Source organism: Balaenoptera musculus, chromosome 10, assembly GCF_009873245.2.
Source record: "Balaenoptera musculus isolate JJ_BM4_2016_0621 chromosome 10, mBalMus1.pri.v3, whole genome shotgun sequence".
NCBI classification, from domain to species: domain Eukaryota; kingdom Metazoa; phylum Chordata; class Mammalia; order Artiodactyla; family Balaenopteridae; genus Balaenoptera; species Balaenoptera musculus.
Genome location: NC_045794.1, coordinates 87,405,528 through 87,428,478, shown reverse-complemented (window position 1 = coordinate 87,428,478; position 22,951 = coordinate 87,405,528). Strand labels below are relative to the sequence as shown.

The window sequence follows — 22,951 nt, the reverse complement described above, 5'->3', positions numbered from 1 at the left end:
AAGAAAATAAGAAAATACAAGGCCAAGACCTGGGAGAAGACAGAAACCCAGAGACATGAGCCTGGCATTTGTGGCTGCTTTCCCACAGAGGCATCTGCCCATTCCCAAAGAGGGTAGTAAAGACAGAAGCCAAACGTATCTTTCAACAACCCCCACAAGGGAAGGAGGGTAAAAATACGAGTTCACGGCCCATCAAGGAGGGGAGGGGGTCCTGGCAAATCACCTAGGCTCTGAGTTGGGTTCTTAAAAACTACCCCCTAGAAAGTAAGCGTGAACTAGAAAAGACAGCCATCACAGAATTTAGGTCCCACTTTAAGTCATCTCAATCCATGACTGGGCTGAGGTGATCTGGGTGCTACTTGTCCTAGACTAGCTGTGTATCAGAAGCAAAAATTAAATCCTCTCTGGAGGAAGAAAAACAATACCCAGATCCTCAATTATATCTACAGTTTTTCCATATACAACATGCGTTATTAAAAATAACAAGGCATACAAAGAGATAAGACATATCCAAAAACAAACAACGACAACAAAAAATAGCTAATAGAAAGATCTAGATAATGAAATTATTAGACACGGGCTTCAAAATAGTTATGTTGAATATGCTGAAGAAATAAAACACAAAATTATTTCATAAAAGAACTGGAAACTATAAAAAAGAAACGAACTGAAAAGTAAAATAATTAAAATTAAGAACTCAGAAAAAAATAAAAGAAGTCAGCAGATGGGTTTAATAGCAGGTTAGATGTAACTGAAAAAATAATTAGAACAGAAAGAGAATAGAACAGAAATAGTACTTAAAGAGTTAATGACTGAGAATTTTCCAGAAATTCCAGAAGCTCTACAAATCCCAAGCAGCACAAACACAAAGAAAACCACACATAGGTTCATCAAAGTAATAATATCGCTAAAAACCAAAAAGTAAACCTTATAAGCAATTAAACAAAGACACATATTGAAAAAGCAACAAAACTGACAGCTGACTTCTCAACAAAAACAAAATTAAAAAAATTCAATGAAATACTAACAGGTATTCTGCAAGGAGAAAGATGAGGAGATGCAACAAGGATAAAAAACAACAGAATGGGTAAATATATGGGTAAATCTAAATGAATACTATTAAAAACAACAGCAACAATGCCTTGTAAAATTTAAAATATATACAGAATCAAAATACACAGCAGCAGCACAGGTGAGAGAGGGATAAATAGAATTAAAGTGGCTTAAGATTCTTTTACTGTCTGGAAAGTGGTGAAACTACTAATTTATATTGGAGTTGAATGTTCAGTAATGCATCTTAGTATCTCTACAGTAACCACTAAAAAAACAGTAAAATACTGAATTAACAAACCAATAGAAGGAAGAATGAAATAATAAAAATAATTCAAAAGCAAGAAAGGAAAAGAATAGGGACACAGAACAAGTGAGACAAATAGAAAGCAACTAATCAGGTGCTAATTTTAAATCTAAATATCAGTATTGACATATACAGAAAACGGTTTTATAGGGGAGAAATACAGGCTGCTTATAGGAGACACACATTAAATAAAGAAGTCAAACAGGTTGCAAGTAAAAGGATGACAACAGATGGACCATGTAGACCTTAATTAAAAGAAAACTGGTACAGCTATGTTACTATCACAAACAAAAGACCTATGACAAAAAGCATTACTAGAGATTAAAAGGGACATGTCACAATGATAAAAGGTTTGACTCACCAGTAAACTATAACAATTCTAAATGTTATGCACTTACTTCGTCTCAAAATATACAAAACAAAAGCTAACAAAGCTACGAAGGATAAACAGAAAAATCCACAATAATAGTGGGAGATTCTAACCCAGCTGTCTCAGTAACTGATAGAATATTCAGACAAAATCACTAACAAACATGACCCTACTTGATATATATAGAACACCACAACCAACAAAAGGCAAATTACATTCTTTTTACGTATACATGAAATGTTTGCCAAAGCTGTCCACAGGCTGGGCCACAATGCAAATCTCAACAAACTTCAAAATATTGGAAGTATTTTAGTATTGCTAGAAATCAATAATAAAAAGATAACTAGAAAACCCTCATGCATTTAGAAATTAAGAATTTTATTTCAAAATAACCAAGAGAGCAAAGTAGAAATCACAATAAATTTTTTTTAATATTCTGAACTAAAGAATAATAAAAATACAACACATCAAAACTTATGCGATACAGCAAAAAAGTCATGCCTTGGAGGGAGTATAGAGAGTTAAATGCATATATTAGAAAACCTAAATTAATTAAGTCAAACAGATCCAAACATACATAACCAAATCAATTTTCAGTTTTAAAAACAAAAACACATCCTACCCTTTACAATTTATTCAAAGTGTACCTTCTGTACATTGGATTAACAAAGAAATGACCCCCCCCAAATATTCTAAGTAAGAAGATGCAACTACCTGTATAAAAACATTACATCTATTGGTGAGGTCTTCAGCAAATTTATCCATTCTCTGCTCTTTAGATAAAATAGATTCCATTTTCATCATCCATGAGCTCACAAAGACGTAGTAAGACTGTACATCTCTAACAAAGGAAAATATTGAGGTTATTCAGCACAGGAAAGAAAATTTACTTCCATTTCTTCATACTGGATGGAGTATTTCTCTGCAGCAGCCACTTCATCTTTCTTGTTTTCAATATATACATATATCATATATACAAATATAATTTACTTAAGTAGCAAATATTTACTGAATGCCCATACATGCCAGGCACTGTTTCTCAGTACTAAAAACAAAAAAGGGCAGTAAACACAATAAAAAATCTCTGCCCCCGCGAAGCTTACATTCTAGAAAGGAGACTTGTATAATAAAGAAATCAGAAACTGAAATCTGTAAGATGTCAGATATGTGCTATGGAAAAAATACAGCAGGGAAAAGAGCCACTGGGGTGGTAAGTACAATTTTAAATACAGTGATCAAAGTAGGCTTATTGTAAAGCTGATTTTGAGCCAAGATTTGAAGAAGTTGAATAAGTAATCCATGCAAATATATAGATGAGAATTTTAGGAAAGTAAATAACAAATGCAATCATCCCAAAACAGCAGTTTTTCTGGCATGTTCAAGTAATAACAAAGAAGTCAGTATGACAGGAGCACAGAGGGCAGAGATGAGAACAGAAAAGATCAGAGAGGTACAGGGGTCAGGGGGTTGGAGGAATAGGAAAAATGGAGAGTGGAAAGAGGATTTGTGTAATGCCTGGTAGGGCAGTAAGGACTTCAGTGGAAAGCCTCTAGAGGATTTGAGTAGAGTGACCTACTCTAACTCTGAAGAGGATCAATATCACTTTGACTGGTATGTTGAAAATAAACTATAAAGGGGACAATGGTAAAAGCAGGAAAACCACTTAGGAAGCTCCTGTGATAATGCAGGAAAAAGGGGATGACAGCTTGAACCAGAGATGAATGGAAGTTGTCAGAATCTGAATATAAAAGCTAACATTTACTGAATGCTTACTATATATGCCCAGCCACTGTTATAAGCACTTTACACAAATTAACTCAGTAAACCCTCACATTAACCTTATGAGGTTAAGTATTACGATCTCCATTTTACAGAAGAGGAAACTGACACACAGAGAAGTAATGTGCCCAACATCATACAACTAGTACACAGCCGAGCCAGGACTTCAGCCCAAATCTAGGAAGCTTTCCCATCGTGGAAAAACTAAATAATATAATTCTACTATGCAGGCTGCTTACTAACACTAAATCACTGTATCAATGCATCTCAAATTAGTCAAGATGAGAACTTTTAGCCCACAAGCTATTTAAGCTATACTTCTTTATTTTAAAAACAATTAAGTTTAATTTTAATTAATTCAATCAAATCTGAGAAAAATTATTTCTTCTGAGCCAGGATTCCATTAGACAAAAGACACCAATAGCTGCACTTCTGGCTTTGCCTCAAATGGCACTAAAATGTATTATTTGACTTGTGGATGATTTGATTTAGAAGTCTGGAACACAGAGTAAGAGCAGAGTCCTAGGGCAATGCCTCCACTTTAAGAAGAGGCTGTGATCAGGACTCAAGCAGGGATACAATGCACAGAAGGGAACAGTAAAGTCACGAGCAGGGACAGAAGGAAGAGGCCTACAACAGCAATCAAGTTGATGGCAATAACATTAAGACATATCATAATCATAACATAACGTTACTGATTAAGTCAGTAACATTAAGAAGAAGGCTAGGGGCTTCCCTGGTGGCGCAGTGGTTGAGAATCTGCCTGCCAATGCAGGAGACATGGGTTCGAGCCCTGGTCTGGGAAGATCCCACATGCCGCGGAGCAACTAGGCCCGTGAGCCACAACTACTGAGCCTGCGCGTCTGGAGCCTGTGCTCCGCAACAAGAGAGGCCGCGATAGTGAGGGGCCCACGCACCGCAATGAAGAGTGGCCCTCACTTGCCGGACCTGGAGAAAGCCCTCGCACAGAAACGAAGACCCAACACAGCCATAAATAAATAAATAAATAAATAAATAAAGGAGTTCCTTTAAAAAAAAAAAAACCTGTTTAAAAGAAGGAGGCTAATACACAGTCAAGGGCAGTCAAGAATCACTCAGTTTTAGATCACACTACACGGGATAAAGCAGAGGTTTGTCTGTCACTCCACCCATCATTCCTACATCCAGACACCAGATAATCTTTATCTCCTGTAAATATATAAAAATGAAACTGCTTCAAGTTTTAAAAAGCCAAGTTAATTGACAAAGTGAGTCCAAAAAGGGTCCTGTCAGATTGTCAGCTTCATTTCAAAGTACAAACAGGAGAAACACTAGGGAGAAAGAACAAATCTCCTGTCCTGATACAAAGCACTCAACAGTGTCAACACTTGTACGTCAACTGGGGGTTTGAAAGAAAGGTTCATACCTCTACCCTCCAAGGGCAGTATCCCCAGCATCAAAATGGTTGTGAACAAAAAGCAAAATGCAACAACCTACAAACCTTGGACCCTAGTCAAAGAGGTGGCTGGGGCACTTGGCCACGTGGGGTCTAATGTATGGTGCGGAGGCAGGAAAACTCTCCCCCACTGCTTCCTCCTCCTCCACAATGAACTCTGGAGCCTGACTGGGACAGCCCTTAGTCACTTCCTCAACTTTTTCTAAAATGTCAGACAAAGCTCATGCTGATCACACCATCTCCTCTCTCCTGGGTTTCACTTTAGTGTTGTGAATTTTAGGTTTCTTTCGCAGTTATGAGGAGAATGAAAAAGACATTGCCCCCTTCAGCTCAAAGGAGCTCTATAGTGACTGCAGAGAGGTATGTTTTTGAAATTAAAGAATTTAGAAATATTGAAATGTTATCACACGGAGGAGGGGGGGGGTCTTTGAAAGTCAACTTATTCAATCTTTTACATAATAAGACTCAGTTCCTCCAGCACCTTGGACTGATGGTCATCTGTATTCTGCCTACGTAGCTCTAGTGAAAGGGTACATTACCTCTCAGGGCAGCCTACACAACTCTGCCACAAAGGCTCTAGAGTAGGACGGGCGTGGGTTTGCATGCCTTCTCTGATACGTTCCCAGCTGTGTGACCTGGCAAAGTTCATTTCTCTAAGCCTCATTTTCCTTATCTGAAAATGGGATAAAAATATAGAGAAACACTACAGAGTAGTGTTAAGAGCTTGTGCTCTAGAGTTGGACTTCCCAGCTCTGCCACGTATTAGCTGTTTCAATTTGGGTAAGTTCAATCTCTCTGTGTCTCAATTTTCTCACCTATAAAATGGACGTGACAACAGTACCTACCCTCATAGGATTTTCTGATGATTAAAAAAGATGATACACATGAAGTTCCTGGAATAGTTATTGGCTTATAGAAAGCACAGGGTAAATATTAGTTGTGACTTTGTTATTTCCCATATGAGAAGACTGTTACAGGGTTTACAAAAGACAATGTGTTTAAAGCCTTTAGCATAATGCCTACTACACAGTTATAAGCTTAATAATGTTGGCAATTATTATTAATATCTGTCACCTTCATCTTTTGGTTCTAATTCAACTTCCTGGAGCCACAGAGATCAAATCTGTTCCCTCTTCAACCTGAATGCCCTTCAAATATTTAAAGAAATCTAATACATCATTCCTCAGATTTCTCTTTTAAAGGCCAAACTATATAGAGACTTTTCAATGAGTCTTCAAAGGTCATGGTTCTCAGATCTAACAACCTGATCAGGTTCATCTGGAGATGCAACAGTTTGTGGCCCTCTTAAAATGTGGCACCACCAAACACTCATTATAATCTGACCAGTAAGAATTTAATGGAACTACCAATTCCCCTAGCCTAGATATTGTAACTACTAGTTTCCATAACTTGGGTATAGTTATTAATGTAATCTAAGTATGAACTGACAGTTTTAGCAACTGCATCATACTGTTAAAGAATATTAAGTCTCTGGTAACTAAAACATACACATCTTTTTTTAAATTACTGCTACGAAGCCTGGTCCTGTCCCTCCATCCTACTGAGTTCACCTCTTTAATCTAAATCCAATCTTATGTCTTTATCCCTCCTCAACTCTGTTTCAGAATGTACTGGAGAGCCCTGAAATCTCTGCCATGAGTAGTCCTGCCTGAACTGACTTGTCACTCTCCACTGACTTTAATTATAGGACTTGGGAGTACTAAGAGATGCTTTAGGGGATCTCGTATATTCCAGATATACTCCTCTTTGCCCCATTGTACAGGAGTGACCCAATTTCCCCTCAACAGTCAAGATTAACAGAAAGTAGGTAAATATCCCTATTATCCTTTAACCACGTTACAGTTAAAAACTGTCCAGTACAGGGTCACTGGCAGAGTCCTGTGTCGCTTCACTTAAAATCTTCATCCCAGTCAACGTGAAATTTTAGCAGTATACTCAAGTGACAATGTACAGTAAATTTAATTGTTAAGGCTATGTGATGAGAACATGGGGGCTCATTATATTATTTTCTCTATTTTGTGTATATTTGAAATTTTACATAGTAAGATAAGCTAAAAGATGTAAGTATCAGAAGAAACTAAGAGTTAAAAGTGTTCTTTTAGGAAGCAGGACGAAGGCACAGGGGGGAATGGGGCAGAGGACAATCATTTTTTTCCTTTGAACCTTTAGTACTTTTTAACTTCTTAAATATGTGCATATATTACTTTCATAAAAAAAAAGAAAAAAAAGGAGTGCATTAAATTAAAGTCAACTCCTGCAAAAATCAACATTGAGTCATGTACACACAATGTTCTAAATGTCATCAACTGGCATCTACTGCAGAGACTTCACTTTACACACAAAAATATTTAATGCACCTGACAAAAAGTATATGAATGTATGCACACATATCTGTACTTCCATAAAGTATAATTTGCCTACATCTTAAATTGAGTTTAAGCCTAAAACATTTAAAACAAAAAAACACTCCTAGAAAATAAATCTCCTAGAGATTGCCCAACGTTTTCTCTGGTAATCAGTAACTATGTCTGATCTTGTAATTCAAATGCTTCCTGCATATTTACAATCAGTGTAAGATCTGAAAATATAAACTATCTAAATAGTTACATTATGGGTACTTATAAAACCTACTTGGTAAGTGACTGAGCTTTCTGCTGTAGGAAAGTATCTCTGTATATTTTAATGGCTTGAAGACTTTTTCTATCCAGAAGTTTGGCAGCTGCTGGTATTTTCTGGATCAAAAAATTGTCAGGAAACCAAATAATATTAGCAGTCAGAGTGATGGCTGGTACCTGAAATAGGAAATGAAAGAGGAGGGAAATCATTAAATGCAGGTTAAACAACAAACTGTTTAATAATCCCACAACATGCAATGGAAGACAACCTATTTCAAGAAAAATAATGATAAAAAGATACTCATTAATATGAGACAAGTTATGTTAATGTGGCACAGAGTAAAGGCATTCCTATACCTGTTGTGGAGCATGACACTAATTTTATTCTGCCTAAATATTAAACAACACACACACATACACTTACACACACAGATTTTCAGATGAATAAAAATATGCAAAAATTAAACAGACACTTGAGTCTTCATGACCTTTACTTTCACTCTATTTTAGTGAAAAAATACAAAATAAATATTCAAGATGGCTGGGTTCTCATGGTCACATATCACTTGATTCTATACACCATCTAAATTTTCAATTTTGAAAACAGGTGCCACATCATGGAAAAAGCAAAGACAAAGAAAAAAATTGTTTTAAATTTTTTCCTACTTCAATAATGAGAATGGGTGGCAAGAAGAGAAAGCGAAGGAAAAGAAAGAGAAAAAAGTAGTAATAGCAAGTTAATGTATAGGAAAAAATGTGGAAAAGCATCCACTAATATGTATTTCTACAATGTGGAATTATGGGGTATTTTCATTTACTATGTTACTTATTTCTGGAATGCTTAGATTTTTTTAAATGAATATTATGATATTATTTTTGTAATGATTATTACAAAATATTACAAAAATTATTATTTTTGTAAGCAGGAATAAAATACATTTTAAAATACCCAATTTTATCCAAAATCTTTTCCATCTATTCAAATTGAAAAAAAATAGAAGTTGCAAGTTCTTACCTTCTTACAAATGTCCAATAAAGACTTATAAAACTTTTTATCAACAGTTCGAAAAATCTGAAAGTGCAATACAAACAGTCCACAAATTCCTACATACTTGTCTCTCTGGTCAATTTCAGAAGGTTCTCCTTATAAAACAGTAACATGAGAGAAAAACAGAATATACTTAAAATTCTGCTTTAAAGGAAATGAAAACTTTTAAATGAAAACCAAAAAATGCATGTTACATTACCAAGTTTGGCTTCTACATTTGCAAAAATTGAGCGAATACTATGTGCAAATTCTTCAGCAAAAGTGCTATTTTTTGACACAGATACTCCTCCATTGAGAGAATCAAACTGCTGTTCTATACAGGCCTAGACAGGAAACATTTAGAGAAATTTACACTCTCATAAGCTATTATGACTTAATATGCTATTAAACAGATTTAAATATAGAGTGATAAACTCCTACATTCATCATTTTGATTTTACTAACACTGAGGCTCAGGTTTTTACCTTAACCTAATATCTAAATCCTTCTAAATGGGAAATGTATATGTACTTATACATTTGAGTACCCCTTATGTGAAAGTAATAAAACTGAACCAAAATCTATAATTCTACATGAAGAGATACAAACAAGTGATGCTTGGTGATGTATAGAAGGTGTATGTGATGAAGCATGGGAAAGCATGCTTTATTATTTTATTTTGCACTTTTAAGAGGAGACTTTATTTTTTCTGTTTACAATTACTTTCCTAACACTTTATTACATTATGTGTAGAAATGGCTCCTGGAAAAAGAATCAACAAAAAAATTCTTCTGAAATTAACAGATTAACAGTTAAATTGGTATAAACAAGAGTTGTGATCATTCTGTAAAAATTGTGATCATCTAAAATATAAATTAAAGGTAACCTTGAAGCAGATTTTAAATGGAACATACAGTTGACCCTTGAACAAGTGGGGGTTAATCCCCGTATAATTTAGAGCTGGCCCTCTGCATCCACAGTTCCTCCACACACTTGCATTCAGCCAATCGTGGACTGTGTAATACTGTAGCGTTTACTATTGAAAAATATACATATATAAGTGGACCTGTGCAGTTCAAACCCATATTGTTCAAGGGTACTGTAATGCAATTTCTGGTGGATACTACCCAAAGCTGTGCCATCCAACAGAACTTTCTGTGATGATGAAAATGTTTTATATCTGTGCTGTCAGATATGATTGTTAGCCACAGCTGGGTTTTCCCCCAGCTTTACTGAGATATCACTGGCATATAACATATATAAGTTTAAGGTGCACAGTGTGATAATGAGATTACATGTGGCTATTAAGAATTTGCCATGTTGCTAGTGTAGCAGAGGAAATGAATTTTTTTTTAATTAATTTACATTTAAACAGCCACATGTGGTTAGAAGCTACCTGGATTGTGCAGATGCAAATTATATTCCCTGAGTAGGAAATTAAAACAGACTTATAAAAGGCTCTCTTACTAACCTAAATCTAGAGGTTAACAACAAACAAAATGTTTGACACAACTACTCAGATACTAACCCTTGAATAGTTTTATCCTTTTACATAATTTAAAAAACCCTTATCACAAATACAACCAGTATACTATTAATTTCATTTGCTACTAGATACTGATATAACTATATTTTAGTACATTAACCATGTTTTAAGCCTAAGCACTTTTAAAGAAAAATATAGTCACAACAATATGCTATAAAAGTGACCCACTACAATTCTGAGATGGGTCTACTAATATAAGCCCATTTATTATAGCCTGATACAGCGCTCATACCTGAAATATCATTCCATCAAGTAACTGCCCTTCTAGCTTCAGCAAGAACTTTTCAAATGGCTTTAGTTTTTCTTCCTGAATTCCAAATTTTGAAGGGTTGTGATGGACAGATTTCAGTAACCTTGTAGAAAAGTAGGAGAAACACCTTTGATTTGCCTAATAAATTCTTGTATTAAAAATATTCCCAGAAATCCAAGTTTTATATTTGTATCACTTGTTTGGCTCTACACATTTGAAAATCTGAACAAAAACAATCCTAACGTTATTTAATTTTCTAATCCTACCTTTTTATATCATCTTAAATTCAGATCTGGTGCTCTCTAGATAAAAGACATTTAGTGAATGCTTATAAATTGAATAAAACAAAATGCCTTGACTTTAAAAAGTTCTAGGGTATAAAACAAAATAAAACCAAGCTGAGAATAAACAACTATCATTCCTATAGAACAAGGAAAAAATGAATCTGAGTCCTAAGGTAGTCAAATTAACAACTACACTTTAAGAATTAGGATGCTTTATACAAGTATATCATACTCGCAAAAACCCTACCTGAAATTAAAAGAATGGTTACTGTCTTCAAAGAAAATCTGACATGAGATCCTTCTAAATACAGATTTCAGGTCTCCTAACGGATCTGTACTATTTACATTTATTTATTTTTTACTAATACATTACCTATACAAAGTAAGAGAGTATTTTAAACATTGGAATTGGCTCACCTTTTGTACATAGTCCAGTGGTCTTTCAATGTGATATGATTATCAATAATTTCATCCAGGGTAAGCAGAACTGCTAACAGCTCTCCCAATTGCTCATACATAGTCTGTCAAAAAACCTTAAATGATTATCATTTAATCACTAGTCAGAAGTTAAGCTTCATGTGGATTTTTTAAGTTAAACACACTTGGGCTAATTACTAAATTAAAGCAGTGGGTAAATTAAACTACAGATGAAACTGTTAATCCTCAGATGGAACCATCAGCCTTACACTGGGAAACCCTTCACCCAATATTTCATCCTTAATCATGATACTGTAGATTCTCTGAAGAGACCACTTGGAGAGTCTGCATTGGGCCAATACTAGGAAGAGTTACACTGATAGTGGGTCAGTAATGCCTCATCAACTTCACAGATGAAAGAGAACAAATGCAAAAAAAAAAAAAAAGAGCTCCTTTAAGAGCCTTGCAATAATTGTTGTACTCCCCAATCATGCAAACTCCAAAGTAAAATATACTAAAAATTAGTTTTACAGGTCAAGTTAAATTACTTTTACCTGAAAATGAACTCCAGTTGTCTCTATAATTTTGGGTGCAATCCTGTAATAAAATAACGCCCAAGTTAAAAAAAAAAAAAAAAAAATCTCCTTTTTTGTCACAGTTCATGTTCAAGGAAAACACATAAAGCAGAAGCTCTTGGAATTTTAATATGTATTTATTTTTATTTAGGCTTTAGTCACTACAATTTAAACGACCCAAAGAATTATTATCATATTCCACTTTCCCAAGCAGATAACTTGTACATACAGAGTCTGGGCTCTCCTTGCCTACACCCAACTCCTCAGTGGGTAGGTATATGTCAATATGCAGCCCATGAATAACCTTAGCCATTCAAGCCTAAAGGATCTAACTTGGGATGGCGCTAAAGAAATAACAAAACTGGTATTTCTTTCTTTCTAAACTATGAGAATTTCTCAATTTTCAACTAGAATCTTTGTTATCCCACCCGAACTGGCATTTGGGAACTAGACCTCTGTTCAGTTGCATTTATTGCTAGCATTCTCATTCCTACTGAAAAAACAATGCATACAAATGGGATTATACCAGAGTCAAAAGCCCCAGGATAATTCAATTTTACTTCCTAGAGAGTCAATCTACTCAACAGTAAATAAATTAATACTTGTATATCAAAGCATATATAAATATCCCACAAGATAGAATATTTTAAAAATTAAGCACAAAATTCAGACAAATTTCATCTTTCAAGGGCAGCAGTGTGGTAGTGGGGAGTCTCTTTGAATTCCACACCAAGTACAGCAGGGGTTGGGGAGAGCTGTGCTCTCATTCCCTTCTGCCATGAGGAGAACTTCAGTGAGAGCACAGAACATAAAATAAATAACTGACTGACTGGAAAAACGTGCGAATGAGAAACAGTTAACACAGTCTTTCACTTTATAAAGAGAGTTGAGATGCAGCATGGTATAGTAAGAACAACTATGAATGGACTGGTGACCAAAAGAGCAGTACCTAACTTCGTATGGAATCTTGGCAAATAATTCCTTTGGGCTTCAGTTATCTCTCTTCTCATAATTGAGAATCCCTAGTCATATACCTAAACAAAGTTTTGTAACATTATAATTAAGTAGTAAATGGGAAAAATTTTAAGTATACAGTTTTAATCAAATGCAAGATATTACTTTGTGGTGGTTAAGAATACTAAGGGCTCTATGAAAATTTGGTCTTTTTCTTGATTTAGGGCAGTGGTCCCCAAACTTGGAAGAGCATTAGAATTACTCACAAAAATTTTTCAATGTAGATTACCTAGCCCCACTCCCCAAGATTCTGCAGCTTAGGAAAAGTGTCACATGATTCTAATCCAAGGACCCTTCAATGTAAAGGAAAGAGGAAATACGTAGAGGGAACTTGGTACATATACTAATTCTATATTAGTCTTTTTCTATACAATCAGATTTCTTTAAGATTATTCTGTCAACACTCTCGTTCAGACAGATAATGGGCTCATTCACCATGGCAGAAACTGTCTTACTAACCTATGGATTACACACATCAAGTAGTGTTTAAAACATCATGAGTGTTCAAAGAACGCTGAATAAGTGAATGAAGGAATGAGTGAGTGAGTGAACCAACGAAAAACTTTCAGATATTTAGCTAGTTTAAGAAAAACATTTCCTGCATCTCTATTAAAAATGTAAAAACATTTCTAAAATCCATTACTTGTTACTGATATAGAGGGCAGCCAACTGATGGACTACATTCATCACCACTTCATAGCACCTCGTAACAAAACAAGACAGTTCCTGAAATGACAAGTTGAGTATATGTTACAAGTTGAGTAAATGTCACTATTTCTGACTGAATTTTATGGTAACAATCCTAAACAAAAACAAAACATTTTCTACTAAAAATCTCCAGTTAACCTGCAGCAAGACAACTTCAAGCATCCTTCAAGCAATCAGTTCTTAATTCATCTCCCAATGTTATTTCTAACTCTTTGCCCCTACAGCATTTCACGCATCCTTCTATTTTAAGTCCTGTTTTCATTACTCATATAATTCCTAACTGACAGAGACTGTCTTATTCCTTCTTTGAATGGCCACTGCCCAGTATGGTGGCTAACCCTCAACTGCTTCTCAATAAATGTCTGCCTATTAAATGAATAAATGAGTGAACATCTGAATGAATGAAGAAGCTCAGAAGCTGCCAGTTTAGAAAGTATGACAATGAGGGGAGGGGGTCTTCAGAAGTCACTCTGAAATAACTTCAAATGTTTATTACCTTGAATCTTATCTATAAACAGGCTTGGCACACGTCAAGTGAAATATTAATTATCCCAGAAATATGTTTGTCATTAAATAGTTAACTCACATCTATCCTAAAATATTTAGAACCTAATTAAACCTATGGCTGCTCTAAACTGTAAGCTCTATGAGGGCAGAAATTTCTGTTGGTTTTGTGCACTGCTGTATCCCAAGCACCAAGAACAGTTTCTAACATATGCTAGGCTCATGAAACATTTGTTGAATGTTTAAAAATGGAATCAAATGCAGCTGTTAGATCCACAATTTAAATTTTTTGAAAGTGAAAATAATACATTTCAATTTTATTTAAACAGCTCTAGTTTTACATTTCTTATTAAACTTGTAAAAGTCTAATAAAAGCAGGGAAAGAACAGAAAATGCAGGACAAATAGAAAGCACAAAACAAAAAGGCAGAAATAAGTCCAGATACATAACACACTATTTATATAAGACAAATAGAAATAAAATTAACCAATTAAAACACAGAAATTTTCAGATTATATAAAAAAGCAAAATCCAGAGCGATGCAGTTTTAAAGAAACACAACTAAAACATAATGACACTGAAAGGCTGAAAGAATAAAAAGAATTTAAAAAAAGAAAATGCTAACTAAAACAGAGCTGGGGCAATGATATCAATATCAAACAGATTTTATTAGCATTACTATAGCTAATGACCATATATGTAATTATATGTTACAGACATAATTATTATCTCAGCTTAAGAAGGTCACCACACAATAAAAGGTTCCATTTACTGGGAATTATGAACAGTTATAAACTTGTATGCACCGAATAAAACATCCTCAAAATAAGAAATGCAAAATTTGACAAAACTAGAGAAACTGACACATTCACTTCAACCTTGTAAAGTAACATTTCTTAGACTCCTGCCCAGCAGGCTTCCTGTTAGGTTCTGCCAACAGGTGGCATTAAAAGCAGGCTAGAAGGCAGGAAATGGACATCCTTCCTACTTCTTGCTGTTTTTATCGACATAATCCAGGCAGGAGCAGTTCACCCCAGCAATGGCAGCTTGCCCCAGGCTCCTGCTGCTTCCAGCACTACAGAACCAGTCTTCAGTTTTAAACTCTACCAGCAGCAGCCAGGCAGCACGGCTTCCTCAGAGGTATGATACTAATTCCCTAGGGCTCCTCCTCGTATACCTCCCAGACTCTGGCAACCCGAACCTTTTCCCTTTTATACCCTAGATGTAGAGGTGATATCTGCTTCCTCTGGCTTCCCTCACTGTTTTTTCTTTCAGCCCTCCAATTCTTATGGAACCAATTCTCTATATTAAATCTCCTCTTTTTGTTTTCTTTCTTTCTTTCTTTAATTGAAGTATAGTTGATTTATAATACTGTGTTAGTTTCAGGTGTACAGCAAAGTGATTCAATTATATATTTTTTTTCAGATTCTCTTCCATTATAGGTTATTACAAAAGACTGAGTATAGTTCCCTGTGCTATACAGTAAATCCTTGTTGTTTACCTATTTTATGTATAGTATTGTGTATCTGTTAATCCCACACTCCTAATTTATCTCTCCCCACTGCCTTTCCCCTTTGGTAACCGTAACTTTGCTTTCTCTGTTTGTGAGTTTGTTTCAGTTTTGTAAACAAATTCATTTGTATTATTTTTTAGGTTCCACATATAAGTGATATCCCATAATATTTGTCTCTCTCTGTCTGACTCACTTCACTTAGTATGATAATCTCTAGGTCCAGCTCTGTTGCTGCAAATGGCATTACTTCACTCTTTTCTATGGATGAGTAATATTCCATTTTTGTATATATGTACCACATCTTCTTTATCCATTCATCTGTTGATGGACACTTAGGTTGCTTTCATATCTTGGCAATTATAAATAATGCTGTATCATTGGGGTGCATGTATCTTTCTGAATTAGAGTTTTTGTCTTTCAGAATATATGCCCAGGAGTGGCACTGCTAGATCGTATGATAGCTCTATTAAATCTCCCCTTTTGAAATACCTCATGTGATTTGTTTTCTGGACTGAACCCTGACTGACACATACCATCATAGAGGATAATTTCAACAAAATGCTCTCAGTTAGGTAAGAAGACCAAAAAAAGTAGTAAAGATATAAAAGATTTGAATATAGTAGCATGCTTGATTCAATGAAATATATCAAATCTTATATCCAACAATCAGAAGGTAAGTGGGATTATGGGTACTGTTTCCTTATCTCCAATTCTTGCTTTTGTCATATTATATAAGCATTGCTTTTATAACAGAGAAACAGAAGTTATTTCATTCTTTTGATAAACCAGAAAACCTAGAATAACTAAAACTTTGCAGTGATGAAAAGCATATCTAAACTGAAACATCTGGTTAGAAGCATCATGTGCTGCTGCTTTTAAACCTCATCACTGCTCACATAACAGCTTAATGATCTCCATTAACAACTTTTTCTAACATAAAGTATCTTTTCCTACCAGGTACAAAATTTAAATTATTTTAAAAGGCATGGTGATAAACTGTCCATAAATGAAATTATACAAAGAAACTTATTTTGATAGCTTATCTCACTAAAAATGCTATGAAAATCTTCCAGGAATTACAATCTCCTTAACTATCAATTTAATCCATCGCCAACTAAGTATCTTACCCTCACAGTACACATTCTTAGCATTTGAAGGTTTCATAACTCTTTTCTGATTATGTGTGATTTACTCAAACTTTTCAAAGAAAAGGCTCAATAAAAAGTAAAAACCATTTACCTGTAAGAATGAAATAAATCTCCCCATTTGAATTTGGCAATCACCTTCCACCATGCTGGAATCTGTAGCTTTAAAAGGCAACATGAAGAATATTTCAATTTTTTATTTTAATCAACACCAAAAGAAAAAATGTGATTTTTATTCATTAGGACATCTTCTAATCTGCATAGTATTGAAAACAGAATTTTTACACTGAAGAGAAAAATGAAACAATCATTAATCACACAATTAAAAGTAACCATCTGTTTCACAACTTAATGAATTCAAGGAGAATCATCTAGCTACAGTGCTTTGTAATTTATAAAAATATCAAAATAAACTTCATACAGAATTTGCTGCTGCTTCATCACTGAGGTTTTCTTACCTGTTTACCAAACAAAAAAATAAACCAACAAAAAATCTGAATGTTTATTTCCTCACACTAATACTTCACATGATCATGACAGTCCTAGAATTGCCAGTTAACTTTTTGTTCATTTCAATCGCAAAAAAAAGCATCACAACATTACAATGTGAAATTTTAAAACTTACCTCCTTCTCCATAAAACAAGAGACCATTATAAAATTTAGTTTCAGCCTGTTTAAAAAAAATTAAAATAATTTTATAAGGTTGCTATTTTGTTTTTAAATTCCTAAGCTCTCTTAGTTATCCCTATTTAATAGTAAGCCGATGACTACATCACACACATAAATTCACTTAAATTCAAAAACTGCTTGCAATATAGGTAAATGCAATTTATCTTTAGAGTACCAAAGATATTACTGATACTCAACCTTATTTCTTGATTTCTTTAGCCTTTTCTTTGTCTTATCTGACCACTCTGTAATTTCCCACATCCTCCCACTAGTTCAGGAGAGAAAAAGCAACCACATAGTATCAAAAAGGTAGAGAAAAAAAGATGAAGTTTACCATCTTCCACCAGAGTTTTAATGGCTCATGGGTGAGGAAACACAGAACATATTAAAAATTCAAAGCTTTTAAAAAAAATCAGTTATATCCAGAAAGCCATTATATACAACAAGCAACACAGAAGGAATGCAGACCCAGACTCAAACCATTATTACCAGTAAAATGTTAGGTGAATGACACTCCTTTAGCTTCGGTTTCCTCATCTATTCCTCACGTACCTCCTGGGTGGTTATTAGCATTAACGGGGTTAGCATGGTGTTTGGTACACAGTAAACACCCAGTGAATGGTACTCATTATTCCTACTATTATAAAGATACAGTTCATTCAACATTCACTAAATATTTATGCACACTGTACACATATAAGCACATATCTGCTTTTAAATCATGTTTTTAATGTCTTAAGAGTACAAATAATTACCTCATATTTTAATTTCTTGATTTCACAACAAAGTGCAGCATAAACAGTGATGACTTTGTTTAAGACCTAGTTTCATGAGTAAAAACACAAAAGGAAAAAAGTAAATTACAGCAGATAACTAAAGCATTTTAAAAACAGATTTTTAGGTTTAGGAATCTGTACCTTGTTTTCAGTCTTTATGAGTTCCAAAAGGGAAGACTGTTCATAAGGCAAAAGCTATAGAAACAAAAGAAAATAAAATTTTTTAATTTGAAAAAAATCATGAAAATTCTAAATACACAAACTGAGACTATCTCTCTTCTATGCAAACTTGTGTTCGACCCTGTACTCAGCACTAGCACTACGCCAGATGGGCAGTGACTGCTAATGGCTATGGGATTTCTTTTTGGGCTGGTGAAAATGTTCTAAAATTGACTCTGGTGATGGTGGCAAAATTCTATGAATACAGTAAAAACCAAAGAATTGTACGATATATGAATTACATCTCAGGAAAGCTGTTATTAAAGTAAGACTACATGTGACTTAGGACAGTGTCTAGCACATAATAAGTACTCAATAAATATTAGCTATTAAGCGCCAACAGTTTCAAAGATAAAACAAAACAGAACTACCTCAAAATGGAACAGAGCAGGAGTGACTTATTTTATATCTTAAAAAAATCACTCCCATATTAAGATCCCCTAAATAGCATAAGGGAGCTTTTGGGAAATCATGGAAATATTCAGTATCTTGATTGGGATATGAGATACATGGGAATAGGTGTCTGGTTAAATTCACTGAACAGTATTTTAAATCTATGCATCTCACTGTATGTAAAATAACCTCAATTAAAAAAACAAGTAAAGTTTGAATATGCTATTCCAATCCTCTTCATTTTCTTGATAATGAAAAACAAGTTAGCTCAAAGAGTTCGTGTCATTCTTTGACACTAAAGACTTTGAGTTTGTGTCATTCTTTAAAAAGGAAAACAAAAACACATGCATGGCTTAGAGAAAAGGAAATTAACCATTTTTCTCCATGTTTATTTTAGTTCTTTTAGATTCCAAACAATAAAAATACATATCCCAATTTTGAAAACTGTTTTCAAGATACAGTATGTCCTGAAAAAGTATACATAAATTAAAAAATAAAACAAAATCAAACCTTTAATGCTATAGGATCAAGATTGAAATCCCAAACATCTCCAATTGAATCATCCAGTGCGTCCTCAATTCTTCTCAATTGAGAGGTATACTCCTCAAGAAATTTCCCATAATTCTTAAGCTGGACTTCAGCATGAATTTCTAAATTTAAATTTTGAAAGTTTGTAAGAAGTATAAGTAATGAATTACAAGACATTTACTTCAAATAATATCAAAAGTCACAGCAAAGTAGATACTAAGCATTGTTAATGTATCACTTCAGAATGTCTGGACTTCTTGAAAATAAAGTTTTAAAGTTAAACAATAATTGAACTTTCAATCTTTTCCAAATAGATATGATAATTGTAAAAACAGCAGATGTTACCAATTAGAGATATCATCTTAAAACTGCAACTTTAAAATACTATGAAAAAGTTACTCCATAATCTAAAAAATGTGAATAATGCCTTAGACAACTCAATGTCCTGATTCTATGTTTTAGTCATAAACAACTTTTTTGTGCAAAAAAAAAAAAAAAAAATCATGACCTGATTTAGGCGCAAAAATCTGTGTTGTCATAGAAGCAAAATTTTAAAATGTAATGCTTAATTACACAGTAAACTATGTCTAAAAATACACCTAAATATTGTTTTTTAAATGGTTTTAGACCTGCTTCATCATATTATTCCTGTAATGCCTCAAATTTACCAAGATATTTTGTTTTAATTATTTAACTATCATAATAGAATTGGAAAAGCCACTAAAGGACAGTGAGTACAGAATACTGTGCTGATATTTACAGAATTTACACATTAATAGATGACTCTAGGAACTCACTGGAATAATCTGGACAATAAAAGCTTGCCTACTCAGCAAAGTTAATGACAGTAAATATTCCACCTTATTAAACATAAGAATTCATTACTCATTCCAAAGGCAGCAAATTCAACTCCAACTCAGTTTCTTTTATTGATGTGAATTACTTTATTCAATCGCTGTCTTCTAAAAAAAAGTAAAAATTTTCTCTCCTCAAATTAGCAATGCCAAGCAACTCTAAGATAAGGTATGTTCTAACTCATTAAGGATAAAGACCTAGCTTCACATTCTCCCCTATTTTGCAACTAATGCTCCAAATCAGGTGGATCAATTAGTTCATTAAGGTTCCCATCTCATTATAGTATTAATCTAGGCAATTCTGGGAAACAATTAGTCTAGATATGATTCATATTCCAAAAATTAATGAAAACCAGGCACAGAGAAGAGAGGTCCTCTCTTCCCTACAGCTTAAATTTTAAAAACTGCATTAAGATTCTCGAAATCCCAAGTACATGTCTAATTTTCAGTTACATGGGAAATGACCAAAGCTGCGTTTAAACAGCAAATGAGTTCTTAAAGGCAATGCTAGAAAAACATGCCAATGAATTATTCATTTAGTCTGTTTGGAAATTCATAAAGTAGCAGGCAAGAGAAAACCTGTAATAACATTAACGTTCCTTGCTGATAAATTTTTAAATTGGTAAAAGTTAAAATAAAAAGATTTGAAATAAGAACTCCATAATGATTCAAGAGTAAAAAATGCAAAAACCTATTTACATGCTTATCTCTTCCAACAGACTTAATTCCTTGTTTTATCTTTGTATCCCTAATAATACCTACCACAGTTCCTGGCATGTGGAAAAAGTCTTTTGAGTGAACCAGATCATTCTGATTCAACCTTTTTTCAAACCCAAAACATATTTTCATTCCAATATTTTGCAGATACTAAAGTAGGGAACCTCTGTCCATAAAACTTCATACATGACAAGGTGCAGTTCACTTTAACAGTAAATACAGTTATCTTCTCCGTAAACAAGTTGAAAGATTCAATACCACCAGGATCATTTTTTCATGCTGCATAGGAGCTTATAACTTATGGAATGTTTTATGAAAAACTGCTAACCATCCTGAATTAAGCTCATGCTTCTTTGAGAGGCTAATAAAACCTCATTACATCTAATGTGCCTGTCTTTTATAAAATTATGCAAAATTTACACGTAATTTTTAAAAACAAATTTATTTATTTTATTTATTATTTTTGACTGCGTTGGGTCTTTGTTGCTGCGCGCAGACTTTCTCTAGTTGCAGCAAGCGGGGGCGGGGGCTACTCTTAGCTGTGGTGTGTGGGCTTCTCACTGCAGTGGCTTCTCTTGCTACGGAGCACGGGCCCTAGGCGCGCGGGCTTCAATAGTTGTGGCGCGCAGGCTTCAGTAGTTGTGGCTCGCGGGCTCTAGAGCGCAGGCTCAGTAGTTGTGGCGCACGGGCTTAGTTGCTCTGCGGCATGTGGGATCTTCCCGGACCAGGGATGGAACCCGTGTCCCCTGCATTGGCAGGCAGATTCTTAACCACTGCACAACCAGGGAAGCCCTACGCCTAATTTTTAAAAATTACATTCACCTTTTGAGAAAACTACATTAAAAAAACAAATTCACAAGCAGTATGTTCCAATCTCTCTTATATCACCTATGCAGATTCATATCACCAAAGATAAGAAACAGATCACCAATTTGCATTCGTCTTCGGTAAACTTTCACTGAAATAGTTTGGCCTCTAAATTTTGCTGCGTGGAACTGAATTTGCTAGGTTAAAATGAGACAATCCAATTTTACTAAGTAAAATCGGAAGCAGATTTGCTGTAATTTCTGAAACCTTTTTAGGTGCGCTGGAAACTACAGGACATCACTTTTGAAAAATACCACTTAACGTAAATAAAAGGCATGGGAGGACATAAACTGACATTCACGTGTTTATTTTTTTACCGCGAAATGAGTTCTTTTTCGCTATCTTCTAGCGAAGATAAGCATATGAATACGAAGGTAAAAACACTCAAACTTCCAAAAGTTGGTTTGGGAGGAAAACGAAGAAAGACAGGAAACCGAAACAGGAACCCGGACCTCAGCCTCACCTACAACTGCACGTTCTGAGGATCTGGCGAAAACCCCGGGCGGCCAGAGACAAGGCAGCCTCCGCTCCCCGGGCTGCGGGCCTCCCCGGGCGTACCCCGCCCGAGCCCCCGGCTGCACGAAGTGGACGCCGCGCCCCCCGGGCCACAGCGGGCTCCCCAGGACAGTCACCGCCCCGAAGGCCGAGCCCTGGCCGGGCCTGACCCAGCGTCGCCGGGGAATCCCAACGCGGAAAGTTAGGTTCGCGAGCGCGTCCCTCTCACACCCCGAGGCGCAGAAAATGTCCCGAAGTGGACCGCTGCGCGCCCACAGCGACGCAGAGCCCTCCCGCAGGAGCGCTGCCGGGGCTGAGGCGGGCCGGGGAGCGTCCACCCGCAACCTTTGCCTGCCGCTCCCTTACTCTGTGAGCCGTCGTCAACGCGGTCGAACTCCCAGTCCGGGGACAGAGTCTCCACCGCCATCACGCCGGCGCCTCCCACAGTCACAGCCCGGACCAACCTTGGCGACGACGCGGCCTCACCCGGGCGGCTGTAACCGCACGTGACTTCCGGCTTCAGTCCCGCCCCCGCTCGCGAGGGCCGGCCGGGCTCGTTGCCCCTGCGGGTCGCGGGGGCCGCTGGGAAAGCGAGTCCTCCGTGGTGGCTCGAGGAGGTTGCCGCGGCGATGGCGGTAGTCCTCGCGGGGTCCTCCCGTTCTTATTTGGGCCTCGCCACCGTTCAGTGCACTTTTCACGCCACATCGATACCTTCAATTTCGCTCTGCTGTCTCCGGGCCATTTTTAATACTAGGAGAAGTGCTCCCTCAGTCTAGCCTAAAAAGGGCAAAATTGATGGGGTCGGGGCAGACGCTGTCCTCTAGGACGTCGCCGTGCAGGCGCTTCTTCCCAGAAGCCCGTTTATCCCACGT

General features: G+C 35.8%; 1 protein-coding gene across 6 annotated transcripts in view; it reads right to left on the bottom strand.

Annotated features, from left to right (window-relative positions):
* Positions 1 to 22,589, bottom strand: part of WASHC4 (WASH complex subunit 4) — an 85,766-nt gene extending 63,177 nt beyond the window's left edge. For all 6 annotated transcript variants that reach the window (XM_036867300.1, XM_036867301.1, XM_036867298.1 and 3 more), the window contains exons 1-14: positions 22,446 to 22,589; positions 19,129 to 19,268; positions 18,148 to 18,201; positions 17,986 to 18,051; positions 17,186 to 17,231; positions 16,655 to 16,722; positions 13,334 to 13,416; positions 11,656 to 11,698; positions 11,102 to 11,205; positions 10,383 to 10,503; positions 8,825 to 8,948; positions 8,593 to 8,720; positions 7,594 to 7,754; positions 2,442 to 2,568 (exon numbers count right to left, since the gene is read on the bottom strand). In XM_036867300.1, the coding sequence (XP_036723195.1) occupies positions 2,442 to 2,568; positions 7,594 to 7,754; positions 8,593 to 8,720; positions 8,825 to 8,948; positions 10,383 to 10,503; positions 11,102 to 11,205; positions 11,656 to 11,698; positions 13,334 to 13,416; positions 16,655 to 16,722; positions 17,186 to 17,231; positions 17,986 to 18,051; positions 18,148 to 18,201; positions 19,129 to 19,268; positions 22,446 to 22,506 (1,326 nt within the window). In that variant the 5' untranslated portion in view covers positions 22,507 to 22,589. The remainder of the gene's footprint in view (positions 1 to 2,441; positions 2,569 to 7,593; positions 7,755 to 8,592; positions 8,721 to 8,824; positions 8,949 to 10,382; positions 10,504 to 11,101; positions 11,206 to 11,655; positions 11,699 to 13,333; positions 13,417 to 16,654; positions 16,723 to 17,185; positions 17,232 to 17,985; positions 18,052 to 18,147; positions 18,202 to 19,128; positions 19,269 to 22,445) is intronic.
* Positions 22,590 to 22,951: the final 362 nt, after the last annotated feature.